This window comes from Dromiciops gliroides, chromosome 1 (assembly GCF_019393635.1).
Source record: "Dromiciops gliroides isolate mDroGli1 chromosome 1, mDroGli1.pri, whole genome shotgun sequence".
In the NCBI taxonomy this organism is placed as follows: Eukaryota; Metazoa; Chordata; class Mammalia; order Microbiotheria; family Microbiotheriidae; genus Dromiciops; species Dromiciops gliroides.
Genome location: NC_057861.1, coordinates 546,663,758 through 546,677,203, shown reverse-complemented (window position 1 = coordinate 546,677,203; position 13,446 = coordinate 546,663,758). Strand labels below are relative to the sequence as shown.

Genomic DNA, 13,446 nt, shown 5'->3' with positions numbered 1-13,446 from the left:
TGGATTTTAAGAAGATGTTGGTAAACTGATAGGTGTCTGATAAAGGCAACCAGCATGATGATGCATCTGAAAATCATGCCATATGAGCAATGATTGAAGTTACTCTAAGAGTTCTCCTGAAGGGAAGGAAACAGAGATAACATGAGAATTCTTCAAATATTTGAAGGTCTATTGTCTAAAAGAGAAGTAGATTGACTTCTTTTGTGCTGCCCCACAATAGAATGATGATGCAGCAGTGGAGATCACTGTGAGGTATATTCTATCTCAAGATAAAACACTTTCTAAAAATTAGAGCTCTCCAACAATGGAATGAAGTAAATAATGAGCTTTCTATCATTGGAAATGTTGAAGTAGAGGCCATTGGAGAATGTTGTAGAGGAAGTGAATACATTGGGAGATTAGCTGAATGACCCAAACCCAAGATTCTGTGATTTTTTTTTAATTGTTTAGTGTCACACTGTGAATAAAGTTCAAAGGGAGTAAAACCCAAATCTTTTATCTTTCACTGATATGAGTTTCCTATGTCTCCTACCAAACCATTTTGGCCATAATGGAAGATCCTTTTCAGTGCCCCCTAAGAGCATTAAGGGGGCAGCTAGGTAGTGCAGTGGATAGAGCACTGGACTTGGAGTCAGGAGGACCTGGGTTCAGATCTAGCCTCAGGGGAACCAAGATGGGGAGGAAAGACAGTGAGCTCTCGAACTCATGACACAATAGCTCCAAAAAACATCCAAATAACGCCATAGGAAAATGCCCAGAGAAGCAAAACTCACAGAAGAATGTGCTAAAATCATCTTCTAACCAAGAACAGCTTGGAAGGTCAGAAGGAGAGAGCTGCTGTGCTTATACAGGAGTCAAGCCCAACCCCATAATCACCCTGACACAGATCCAGTCCCAGGAAAGCCTCACCAGAGGAGACCCTCAGAGCCTCTGAATCAGCTGAAGCACCAGTGTGTCTGGAACTAAGCTCACAGTCTGGTGAAAGGGCTGAGCCCTGGGCAGGAGGGAGACCACAGGGGTCTATGCTGGTGCTGAGGCAGAACTTGGATTTTTCACCCCTGCTGAGAATCAGGAGGTAGGCTCCAGTAGCAGTAGCCCAGGTGGGGGAGGGGCACAGGCTCATTGGAGCTAACAACCACAACACACAAAGCTGGTTGATTAGCAAGTTGGTCTGGGGTCATCTACGGAGCAGGGAACAGGCCAGGTGAGTGAAGAACCTGATCCTCCTTAAATCATACCACCTGGAACTTCTTAAGCTTGGGATACTGCAGCCTGGAAACAGTGACCCACTTTAAGGAGCTAAAAGTCAAGTAAAAGAAAGGCAAGATGAGCCAACAGAGAAAGGTGAGGACCATAGAAAGTTTCTTCAGTAACAAGGAAGACCAAGGGGCACCCTCAGAGGAAGATATCAACACCAGGGCCCCTATGTCTAAAGCTTCCAAGAAAAATATGAATTGGTCTCAGGGCATAGAGGTGCTCAAAAAGGACTTTGAAGATAAAGTTACAGAGGTAGAGAAAAAAATGGAAAGAGAAATGAGGGTGATGTAGGAAAGACATGAGAAAAAGTCAAATCTAGCCTCAAACACTTACTAGCTGTGTGACCCTGGGCAAGTCACTTAACCTGATTGCCTCAAACATCTAGGGCTATCTCCAGTCATCTTGATATATATCTTGCCACTGGACCCAGATGGCTCTGGGAAAGTGAGGTTGGTGACCTTGCACAGCCCTCCCTCACTTAAATCTAATTCAAGGCAAGTCATGACATCACAAGTCATGGTCCTCCTCAAGAAGGAAGGACAAACAACAACAACAACAACAACAACAGCAAACAGCATTAGGGATAGTGATTAGGGAACTCTCAGGTGAAGAAACTTTCCCTACCAGCATACATCAGAAACTTCTCTGCAACTTACAGTCTTGAGAGTTGTCTAGGAAAGTTAATGACTTGTCCAGAGTCACACAGCCAGTATGTGTCAGAGGCAGGACTCTCTGACTTCAAAGTCAGTTTTCTCTTCATGCTGCTTCCTATTCCAACAGTATTATTATCTAAAAATTTTTTAAATTCTATTTTATTTTCTTTTTAACTCCAAATTCTCTTCTTCCCCCTTCCCCTTAAGAAGGCAAGAAAACCATAACCATTACAAATACCTATAGTCAAAGAAAACAGATTTCTATGTTAGCCATATCCAAAAGAAAAACATGCTTCAGTCTCCATTCTGAATCCTCGTCTGTCTACTTGGTTGCCTTTTTCACTGAGTCCTCTCGAATCCTTGGTTGGTCATTGTGTTAATAAGAGTTCCTAAGGCATTCAGACCAACAGTGTTCCTATTAAGAACTCCAATACCGGGGCAGCTAGGTGGCGCAGTGGATAAAGCACCGGCCCTGGATTCAGGAGTACCTGAGTTCAAATCCGGCCTCAGACACTTGACACTCACTAGCTGTGTGACCCTGGGCAAGTCACTTAATCGCCCATCGCCCTGAAAAAAAAAAAAAAAGAAGAACTCCAATAGCAGTGCCTATGCTGTTGACCTTCTTATTCCCAGACTTAGTCATACTTTGACCTCTTACAGGTTCCCCATAGTCACAAGACAAGGATTATTGATCAAGTCCTGCTCAAGTACTTTGATTCCTCTTTCTATGGTTGTTTTCCTTGGGCATATAGCAAAGTATAATGCATATTGCAGTAGATTTGGAGTCATGAAGACTTGGGTTTAAATCCTACTTTAGAAAATTACCACAGTGGATAGAGCACTGGCCCTGGATTCAGGAGGACCTGAGTTCAAATCCAGTCTCAGACACTTGACACTTATTAGCTGTGTGACCCTGGGCAAGTCACTTAACCCTCATTGCCCTGCCCCCCCCCCAAAAAAAAAAGAAAGAAAAGAAAGGATGAGCTTTGTGCTATCAGAAGGGCCTATGAAAAATACAGTACATCTACAGAGAAAGAACTGATGGTATCTGAGTACAGATTGAAGTGTATTTTTTTTGTTCTAATGTGGAAATGTTTTGTATGACAACACATATAACTTGAATTGCTTGAGTTCTTAAGGGGGTGGGGAGGAAGGAAGAGAATTTGCAATACAAAGTTTTAAAAAATCGATGTGAAAATTTGTTTTTACATGGCACTTGGGGAAAATTCTAAATAAATTAATTAATTAAATTAAAGATGATTAAAAAAAGAAGAACTCTGAGATCAGAATGTTCCTAGGGACAAAGGACATTGTTCAGATTATGGTTCAAGAGGACAAACAGAAAGTCTTTTAAGGTCAAGGCGGAGTTCATAGGACCATAGATTTAAAGTTGAAAAGGATTTGAGGTCATTAAGTCCAGTTCCCTCATTTTACAAGCGAAGCAGCTTGAGAAAAGCTCGGTAACTCCACGGAAATTACTAAAGTAGAAAGTGATGGTCAGAATTTGAACCCATGTTCTCTGATACCAAATTCAGCCCTCATTTTTTCCTGCTATATCATAGTCAGACATTTGGGCAGAAATCCTGAAGGAATTCTTAGCAGTAGTACAAAGTGGCTGGAGGGAGAGTAGGTAAAGTAGGGTAAGGTAATTCAGGAGAAACTGAGCAGAGACCAGTGGAAGGAAATAAACATTTTTATATAGTAGCACCTCCTATGTGGAAGGCACTATACTAAATGCTTTTTCAAATGCTACCTCATTTGATTCTCCCAAGAACCCTGTAAGGTAGGTGCTATTTTTATCCCCACTTTACAAGTGAGGAAACTGAGGCAAACCTGTTAAGGGACTTATGCAGGGTCACAGAAAATGTATCTGAGGTTGAATTTGAACTCAGTTCTTCTGGATTCTTGCTCTATCCACTGCACCATTATCCCCCTTTAAAATCAGGCAGCTTTGTCTAATGTGCAGCATTAGGCATTGGTGAAATGATAGTGTTTCATTCACTCACCATTTTTGCACAAGATTGGATTCTTTACAGCAGTGACCACATATCACTGTTGCTGTAGGTTTTGACAGGTGCCATTGATACTCTATATTAGGAGGCAGTCCCTCAGCTGTTCAGAGAGCAAGGACTGAGTGCTCCCTCCGATTTCTTGCAGTGACTGTGCAGGGTGTGGCAGGCATTTGTCAAACAGATCGTTTAGAATCACAGGTCTAAGTAATTTCTGCTAGTATTGTAACCCCTTCCCCATTTAAACAAAGTTGCTGTAGTTATTTATTGCACATAAAGGTAAAGCTGGATGTATTTTAGGCATCATCTAGACCACCTTCCCCATTTTACAGATGAGTCAACTGAGGTCTAGAGAAGTAAATTTAATTGACTAAGGTCACTGGCAAAATTAGGATTAGAATCCTGCTCTTCTAACTCCTAGTGTAGTCTTTTATATTTATACTGCCCTGACATTAGGTCCCTCAAGATATTGAACTACACAGTGTATTTAAAGTATGATAAATTTACACATGTAACATGTAGTCCAGGATCCAAACTCTGGGTTCATATATGCCAGATCCTGGGGGGAAGCTCCTCCCTGCCAACCCAGAATTCTTTGATCTGTTTTGCTCCCAGTCAAAGTTCCCGAGAGGTAATGTCCAAATATAGTTCAGATCTAGGTCTCCACACAGGTGGATAAAGGAATCTCTAGCTGCTATACAAACACTCAGTGTAACCATCAGCTTCAGATATAGAACAACCTTTATTCTACTCCCACAGAAAAAGCAAAAACAACATAAAGGACTCAGTTGTTGTTCAGTCATGTCCAACTTTTCATGACCTCATTTGGGGTTTTCTTGGCAAAGATACTGGAGTGGTTTGCTATTTCCTTCTCCAGCTCATTGTACAGATGAAGAAACTGAGGCAAATAGGATTAAGTAACTTACCCAGATCATGTAGCTAGCAAGTATTTGAGGTGGGATTTGAACTCAAGTCTTCTTGACTCCAGACTGAATGCTCTATCTACAGCGTTACCCAGCTGCCCCATAAAGGAGTCAAAGGAGCACATAAATAGTACATTTGAATCTCCTTCCCTTCTCAGTGAGTCCCACCTGCGCTTAAGGGCCTATGTAGAAACCATTGTTGTTGTTTGTCCTTCATTCTCAAAGAGGACCATGACATTGGGGTGATGTCGTGACTTACACTGAATTGGATTTAAGAGAGGGAGGGCTGTGTAAGGTCAACCTCACTCTCTTCTCCAGAGCCATCTGGGTCCAATGGCAAGATATATATCAGAATGACTAAAGATGGCCCCAGATGTTTAATGCAATTGGGGTTAAGTGACTTGGCCAGGGTCACACAGCTAGTAAGTGTCTGGAGGTCAAATTTGAACTCAGGTCCTTGACTCCAGGGCCAGCTTTCTATCTACTGCATCACCTAGTATACATAGTAGATACAGTATATAACTTAGTAGATAGAGCACTGGCCCTGGAGTCAGGAAGACCTAAGTTCAAATTTGACTTCAGACACATTCTAGCTATGTGACCCTCTGTAAATTGCTTAACCTTGTTTGCCTTAATTTCCTGATCTGTAAAATTGGGATAATAGCACCTAGTTCCTAGAGTTGTGAGAATCAAATTAGATTTTTGTAAAGTGCTTTGCTAACCTAAAAATGCCGTATAAATATTAGCCATCATCATCGTTGTCATCGTCGTTGTCATCATTAACAACAACAACTAAATCCCTGTACACACAACTACTGCTGAACATACCTGAGGTGCAAAACAAGATGCAACTGTTTCCTAAACCATCAGAAGGCAGAAAACGCAGTTGTTTTTAAGCCAACCAAAAATCAAAAAGTTCTGTGACTCCCCCTCCCCCCAGAAAAAAAAAGAAAAAAGAAGTTCTGTGACCCAAAGGGAGTGGTTGAAAATGTACTATCACTGGCCTCAAGGAATGAAGGAAGCAAAGAAACAAGCATTTATTAAGCACTTACTATGTGCTAGGCACAGTGCTAAATACTGAAGATAGAAACAGAAGGACAACCCCTGCCTCAAAGAGTTCATATTCCAGACAACACACAAAAGAGAGCTTTAAAAAGTGGAGTTGGGGCAGCTAGGTGTGCAGTGGATAAAGCACCTGCCCTGAATTTGAACCTGAGTTCAAATCTGGCCTCAGACACTTCCTAGCTGTGTGACCCTGGGCAAGTCACTTTACCCTATTTGTCTCAGTTCCTCAGGAAAATGAGCTGGAGAAGGAAATGGCCAACCCCTCCAGTATCTGTGCCATGAAAACTCCAAGTGGGATCACAAAGAGTCAGACACAACTAAACAACAACAGAAGCAAAGATCGAGGGTTATGATATAATTAAAATATAAATTCATTACAGCCAAGTTCCCTTGGTGTTCTTTGTGGTTCACATATTAAGCATCTTAGTTTTATGACCTGATGACATAAAAGTTAAGTGGATAGAGTGCTGGACTTGAAGTTAAGAAGGCCTGAGTTCAAATCCTGTCTCAGACACTCACCTACAGGTGACCCTGGACAAGTCACTTAACCTCTCTCAGCCTCAGTTTCCTCATCAATAAAATAGGAATAATAATGGTACCTACCTCCCAGGATTATTGTGAGGATCAAAGGAGGTAACATATGTAAAGTACTTTGCAAATCTTAACATGCTATGTAAATGCTAACTAGTATTACAAGAACACTGATGGAAGTCCTATTTTCCCATTTGTATATGCAATATAGTAGCAACTATATTGTGCTCCCAGTGTATTAGCTGCATGGCTGCCTCCAGAGCTCAGTTGTACTTCCTTCCTTGCTTTGTTGACACAATACCATAGGTCCCTGGCAGAATTATCTGCATTTTTTTTGTTTTCTTCTTTTTTTAAAGGATTATCACATATCTTTACTGGAAGATAATTGAAGGAAGGAAGATCATGATCAAACTCCTCCATGAACAGATCATCAATGCAAGTTTCTTACATCTTTTATCTTTTTCTCTTTTAAACTTGAGAATAATCGTAAAAGTATTCTATGGGTCCCATTTCTTCAGTGGGTCCTGTGGGAGTTCTTAACCTGGAATCTATGAACTTGAGAGAGAGGAAGGGAGGGAGGGAGGGAGAGAGGGGGGAAATATGTATATGTATATGTATGTATATATGCATATGTACATATGTATATGTACCTATAAACAAAATACACATGTTTGTGTGCATACTTATGTACATGTACATATAACTATATTTCAATATAATTGGCTTCACTTATAGTCCCATATATTTTATTTTATACATTTAAAAAATGATTCTGAGAAGGAGCCCATAGGCTTCACCAGACTGCTAAAGGGTTCCATGAAATAAAAACAGCTAAGAACTCCTGTACTAAAAACCTGAAGAGCTTATTCTATAGTGGGTATAGAGGAAAAATTAGATTCCCTAATTATAATTATATGTAATATATAAATATAACATCTGTTATATATTTATATTATAGGTTGTATATAACATTAACATATAGTATAATGTATCATATATTAATTATTTATTATTAATAATTCTATGTTATTGGTGTTGTTCTTGAACTAAAATTCTGCGTAATAACAAGGGTGTGGATAGGTCACTGATGCACTAGGGTTTGGCAATAGGATAGATTTATTTCCTCCATCATATATCTCAATGTCATCATACAGCTGGCATCACTATAAATAAACTTCTGTATACAGTGACATAGTTTGGCAAATCATACTCTAAGAAACTTGGAGCTAAATGACCTGAGTGACAAAACTCAGAAGAATTTGGGTTTACTTCCAAGTCAGACATGTAGTATGGGCTGGCCCTACATATACATGGATAGGCGTAGTTACTTAGAATCATAGAATCTTGACATATGAATGGGCCTCCAAGGTTACTGAGTACAATCCATACATTAATTACGAATCTCATCTACAATGCCTCAGACAAGTGGTAGGACCATAACAGAGAACTCACTGCTTTATGGAGCAGTCTACAAAGAATGCCACCACACATACCTTGCCCACAGAATCCTTGGCCTGAAAACTATAACATGAGAGCCATTAAACACCTGGGTGAGGGATTGTGCCCGGGTCTCAGTTAAAGTACACATATATTAATACTTGGAAGAAGTTTTCCTCAACCTGTTCTCTTGGCACAATTTACTTCATTAACTTAACTGGTTGATACCTTGTTCTCTTGAGGAAATGAAATAGAGAATGCTTACTTACATTTACTTTAATGGACAGGGACATGCCAGTCTAGGACAGGCTCTTGGGAAAGTGGTTGGAGAAGGGGCACTACATAAGAATGAGTCAGGAAGGGTGGATCTATGATTTACTAGGGTACATAGAGCAGCTATCAGAATGTGAAGAGAGATGTCAAGAAAAAAAAAAGCAAGGGTGCAGAAGACAACTTCAGATTTGTCATCATTTTGCCCAAGAGGTCCAGAAAACATGTCTCCTTCTAGCACCAAGACCAAAAGCACGTTCAATTTTCTAGATTCAGTGGGGTGCATTACTGTGCATGGCCCATTAGAAAAAGGAAGAGAAAATGAGGTGTTGGTGGTTTAGTCAAAATGTGTAACTCCATTTCACACCAAGGAAAACATGATGTCTGCCCAACTTTTCTAATCATCTCTCCAAATTGAATGTGCTAATGAGATATGAAAATTAAACCACTTCCTCTTTCCAAGAGTCTTCCCTCACTTTTGCCACCTGTTCTCCATACCATTGTACTACTCTTGTTTTGGACAGGAGGGGAAAGACAAGGTATTTCTTGTGGAGAAGCTTTTAAAACTCCAGGAGTCCCTGAAGAAAGGAAATACTTTCCCACTGACCCAAGAAATGAGAGAACAAGAGGTGAGTCTCAAGTCTTCATGTTGAGTCCAAGCTTCTCCTGAGGTGTACTTCCCTTTTAATCTCAATGTATTTAATGGAAAGAGTTGTGGCCAAAAAGACAGAAGGCTTGGATTCTAGTCCCAGCTGGGTCATGAAATGGCTGGTGGATCTGGGGCACAAGCCATTTTTACTCTCTGAACCTTATCTCCCTTATCTGCTTTTTGTTGTTGTTTTTTTTTTTTAAAGGAGATCATTACTCTTACCCTGATTCTATCAAGGGATATTATGAGTACTGATAAATGAAGTAATAGAGGTGTGACATTTTAAAAGTTCGAGAGACATAGTTTTTGAGTAATTTAATCATTTTATTAATAAGGTTAGCATTTAACAAAAGTGATCAGTGACACTCTCAAATACCAAAGACCCCTCATGGGGGTGGGCTCACAGTTTATATATCCTCAGGGTGGCAATTAACTATAACTGGTTAACAATTAATGAGAGAATAAACATTATAATAAGAGGCTGGCTATATTACAATGAGGGTCTTCAAGTACCATGACTTGGATCACCCGTGTCTTGGTCAAAGAGGCTTATTGATTTCCATGTCACCTGACTGACAAAAAGGAGAATCCACATTTTCCCAGACCTGTCTGATTAAACATAATGAGCCAGAATCCATCCATTAGCTTAAATTTAGGATTTCTTTTACTCTCTGATTAGATCTTAGCCTGGGTACGTCTTTGTCCAAGATTTCCCCCTCAACACCACCACAAGTAATTATCCAGCCTTCACTTTAACATCTCCAAAGAAGGGAAGCCCATTTCATTTTTAAATAGCTCTACTTGTTAGGAAGTTTGTTTCTTTATCTCAAGTCTGTATTTGTTTGCCTTTTTCAGCTTGAACCCACTGCCCTTTCCTCTCTGTAGAATTGAATAGAACATTTAATCCTCCTTCCCTGTGACAGCTTTTCTTATATTTGAAGATAGTGCCTGCATCTTCCCTGATTTTTCCCTTCTCCAGTTTCTTCAAGTGATGCTTATATAACAGGACGGCATAGTGGGTAGATGGGTGGATCAGATAGATGGCCTGAGTATCAGCTGTCACATAATAGCTCTGTATCTTTGGGGAGGGCACTTCATTTCCTGAAGCTTCAGATAATTTCTGACAGTCTTTCTAGCTCCAATTCTATGACCCTTATTTGTAAAGCAAAGGCAATAAAAGCCACACTGCCTATATACAGAGTTATTATGAAGAAAGAACTGTGTAAAGTTCAGAATAAAAGGGAGACACTGATGGAAGCACCAGATGCATCAATGATGAAAGCATCATTGAGAAACTTAAAAAAAAATCAATATTCATAAAGGACTTTTGTAAGGAGATGAAATCTCCTGAAAAAAATAAAATGATCTGTGGCTACTTTGGAGCCATTGTTTTAGCCCCTGGATTACAAAAAAGGAATCAATGTTATTGGTTACAATTTTTTGGGGGGTGGGGCAATGGGGATTAAGTGACTTGCCCAGGATCACACAGCTAGTAAGTGTCAAGTGTTTGAAGCCAGATTTGAACTCAGGTATGCCTGAATCCAGGGTTGGTGCTTTATCCACTGCACCACCTAGTTGCCCCCAACAGATCTTTAAAAAAAGAGAAAAGTCCAAACATAAAGCTGAAAATCCCAGAGGATTGAAGTCAAGTCAAGAAGCATTTATTAAGTGCTTACTGTGTACCAGATGATGTACTAAACACTGGGAATACAAATATAAGCTAAAAGATAATTGTTTGTCCTTCATTCTCAAAGAGGTCCATGACATTGGGGTGATGTTCTGACTTGCACTGAATTGGATTTAAGTGAAGCAGGGCTGTGCAAAGTAGCCAGCCTCATTTTCTCCTCCGGAGCCAACTGGGTCCAATGGCAAGATATACATCAGGGTGACTGCTGGTGGCCCCAGATACAGTGGGAGACTTAGACCTCTCTGAACTCGAGGAGCTTACATTCTATTTTTTTGGGGGGGGGTGGGGCAGTGGGGGTTAAGTGACTTGCCCAGGGTCACACAGCTAGTAAGTGTCAAGTGTCTGAGGCCAGATTTGAACTCAGGTCCTCCTGAATCCAGGACCAGTGCTTTATCCACTGTGCCATCTAGCTGCCCCCAAGGAGCTTACATTCTAATGGGGGAAGATAATACATAAAAGGAAACTGAAAAGGGGATGGAGTGGAGGGAAAGTAGTTAGGTGGAGAGATGGTAGAGTCCAGAAAGTCAGGAGTGGAGTCAAGAGAGAAATAAGGATGTGGCTGGCCTGGGTACTTTCCTTAAAAGGGAGGTTCAAGGAGGAACCAACCAATCAGAGGAAGAAGCCACAGGGGAGAAGTGAATGTCTAGTATGAGCTGAGCAGAAGTGAACTTCCAAGGTGAGAAGGCTTCTTTAGCGTGCTAGAGAAAGTCCCAAGTTTTAGAAAAGAATTTCTATAAAACAAAGTGGATTTACAACAAAAACTGACTGCAGGGTATGTTGTATGTGGATGATTGAGTAGATAATATAGTAAGTCAACCTTAGTCTCAAACTCTGACACAGTAATTACTTGAGTGGAGAGTATACCAAAAGACAAAAAATGAATTGGATTAATACCTACCTAAGACTGACCAGTGAGATGTCCATGAAGAGCAAGGAAGAAATGCTCAAGATCCCAGTGCTATGTGCAGCAATTTACACATTGGAATGTTGGTCCACAATAAGAAGGATAGAACATTGCTGTGGTTTTGAATCACACAAGACAAGAAGGATGTGTAGGAACTCTCAGAAAATCATATGATGAATTAAGAGCTCTTAAGAAATGTCTGTCAGGGGGCGGCTAGGTGGCACAGTGGATAGAGCACTGGCCCTGGATTCAGGAGGACCTGAGTTCAAATCCGGCCTCGGACACTTGACACTTACTAGCTGTGTGACCCTGGGCGAGTCGCTTAACCCCCATTGCCCCGCAAAAAAAAAAAAATGTCTGTCGGTTAGCCAATGGTCAGGAGGTAGTTTGTCATATGATGAGAAACTCAGGAAGACTAAATAGCAAGGACAATGAACAAACGATAGACTGCCCAATTTATATACTAAATTCTAGAGGACCACCAACAGCCAGAAATTGTAAAATAAATTAAGCTTTGGAGTCTTTGGACAAAAATGGGAAAAATGGAAACAGCATAAGTTTATTCATATAGTAGTGGATAGGTCTGTACTCTGATCATGTTGAGAAACAATGTATCTGAAAATAAAATAATTAAATTTTGTGTTGACAATTTATATACTATATATAATTATGGTATATTATGTAGTAATGATCTATACTAATAAATTTAGTATATTATAATATACTAATAAATATGGCATATTATATATACACTAATAAATGTAGTATATTATATTGTAATTATATGTACTAATAAACCATATCTGTTTTCAAGGTTTAACAGTGTATCAACATCACTGAGCCCTTTAACCAAGGTGTACCTGCTTTACATACCTTGGAATTGGGTATTAATTTTTGTTACAAAAGAAATAGAGGAGATGATTGTAAAAATTCAGTAGCTTAATATAGTAGAGGCAGTCATGCAATAGTAGATGAAGAACTGGTCTGGGAATTAAAGAAAGCCCAGTTCAAGTCCCACCAGTGACAAATACTAACTTTGTGTCCCTGGGCAAGTCATTTAACCTTTCATTGCTCCCAAGCATATTTCTAAGACTAGAAATTGTAGAGAAAGTGCCCGTCTGCACTGGTAGATGGAGTTTCTCATCCTGTGTTCCCTATACTAATGAAATCATGGGTCCAGTCAAAAACAAAAAGTAGCAGAGGGGATTGACACATATGAGAGATATGGAAAACATAAATGAAACATAAACGCCTGTTCATTTAATAATGATGAACATTTGTATGGTGTTTTAAAGTTTGCAAAGAATTTTGCATGAGTGATCTCGTTTAATCCTCACCACAGCTCAGAGAGGCAGCCTGGCATAGTGGATGGACTTGGAATCAGAAAGACTTGAGTTTCAATCTTACCTCAGACCCTTACTAGCTATACGACTTCTCTGAGCCTCAGTTTCCTCATTTGTAAAATAATAATAATAATAATAGTATTTATTTCAGAGATATATCAAGATGACTGGACATGACCCCAGATGTTTGAGGCAATCAGGGTGAGTGACTTTCAGTGTCAAGTGTCTGAGGTTGAATTTGAACTCAGATCCTCCTGACTCCAGGACCAGTGTTCTATCCACTGCAATTGGGTGGTGCAGTGGATAGAACAGTGGCCTTAAAGTCGGGAGCACCTGAGTTCAAATCTCACCTCAGATACTTGACTGTGTAGCCCTGGAAAGTCACTTAACCCCAATTGGCTCAAACATCCGAGGTCATCTCCAGTCATCTTGATATATCTCTGAAATAAATCCTATTATTATCCCAATTTTACAAATGAGGAAACTGAGGCTCAGAGAAGTCATAGCTTGCCCCTGGACCCTGATGGCTCTGGAGGAGAGAGTAAGGTTGGTGACCTTGCACAGACCTCCCTCACTTCAATTCAATTCAATTCACTGCAAGTCATGACATCACCCTGATGTCACGGTCCTCTGGGAGAATGAAGGACAAACAACAACAACAACAATAATTTCAGAGAATTGTTGGGAAGATGAAATGAGATAATATGTGTAAAGGACT

At 40.1% G+C, this 13,446-nt stretch overlaps 1 protein-coding gene across 1 annotated transcript in view; it reads left to right on the top strand.

The window, feature by feature from the left end:
* Positions 1-13,446, top strand: part of TMC5 (transmembrane channel like 5) — a gene marked incomplete at its 5' end in the record, with an annotated part of 87,822 nt that overhangs the window by 60,640 nt on the left and 13,736 nt on the right. The window contains 2 exon segments of the mRNA XM_043998599.1: positions 6,795-6,873; positions 8,670-8,774. Of these exon segments, the coding sequence (XP_043854534.1) occupies positions 6,795-6,873; positions 8,670-8,774 (184 nt within the window).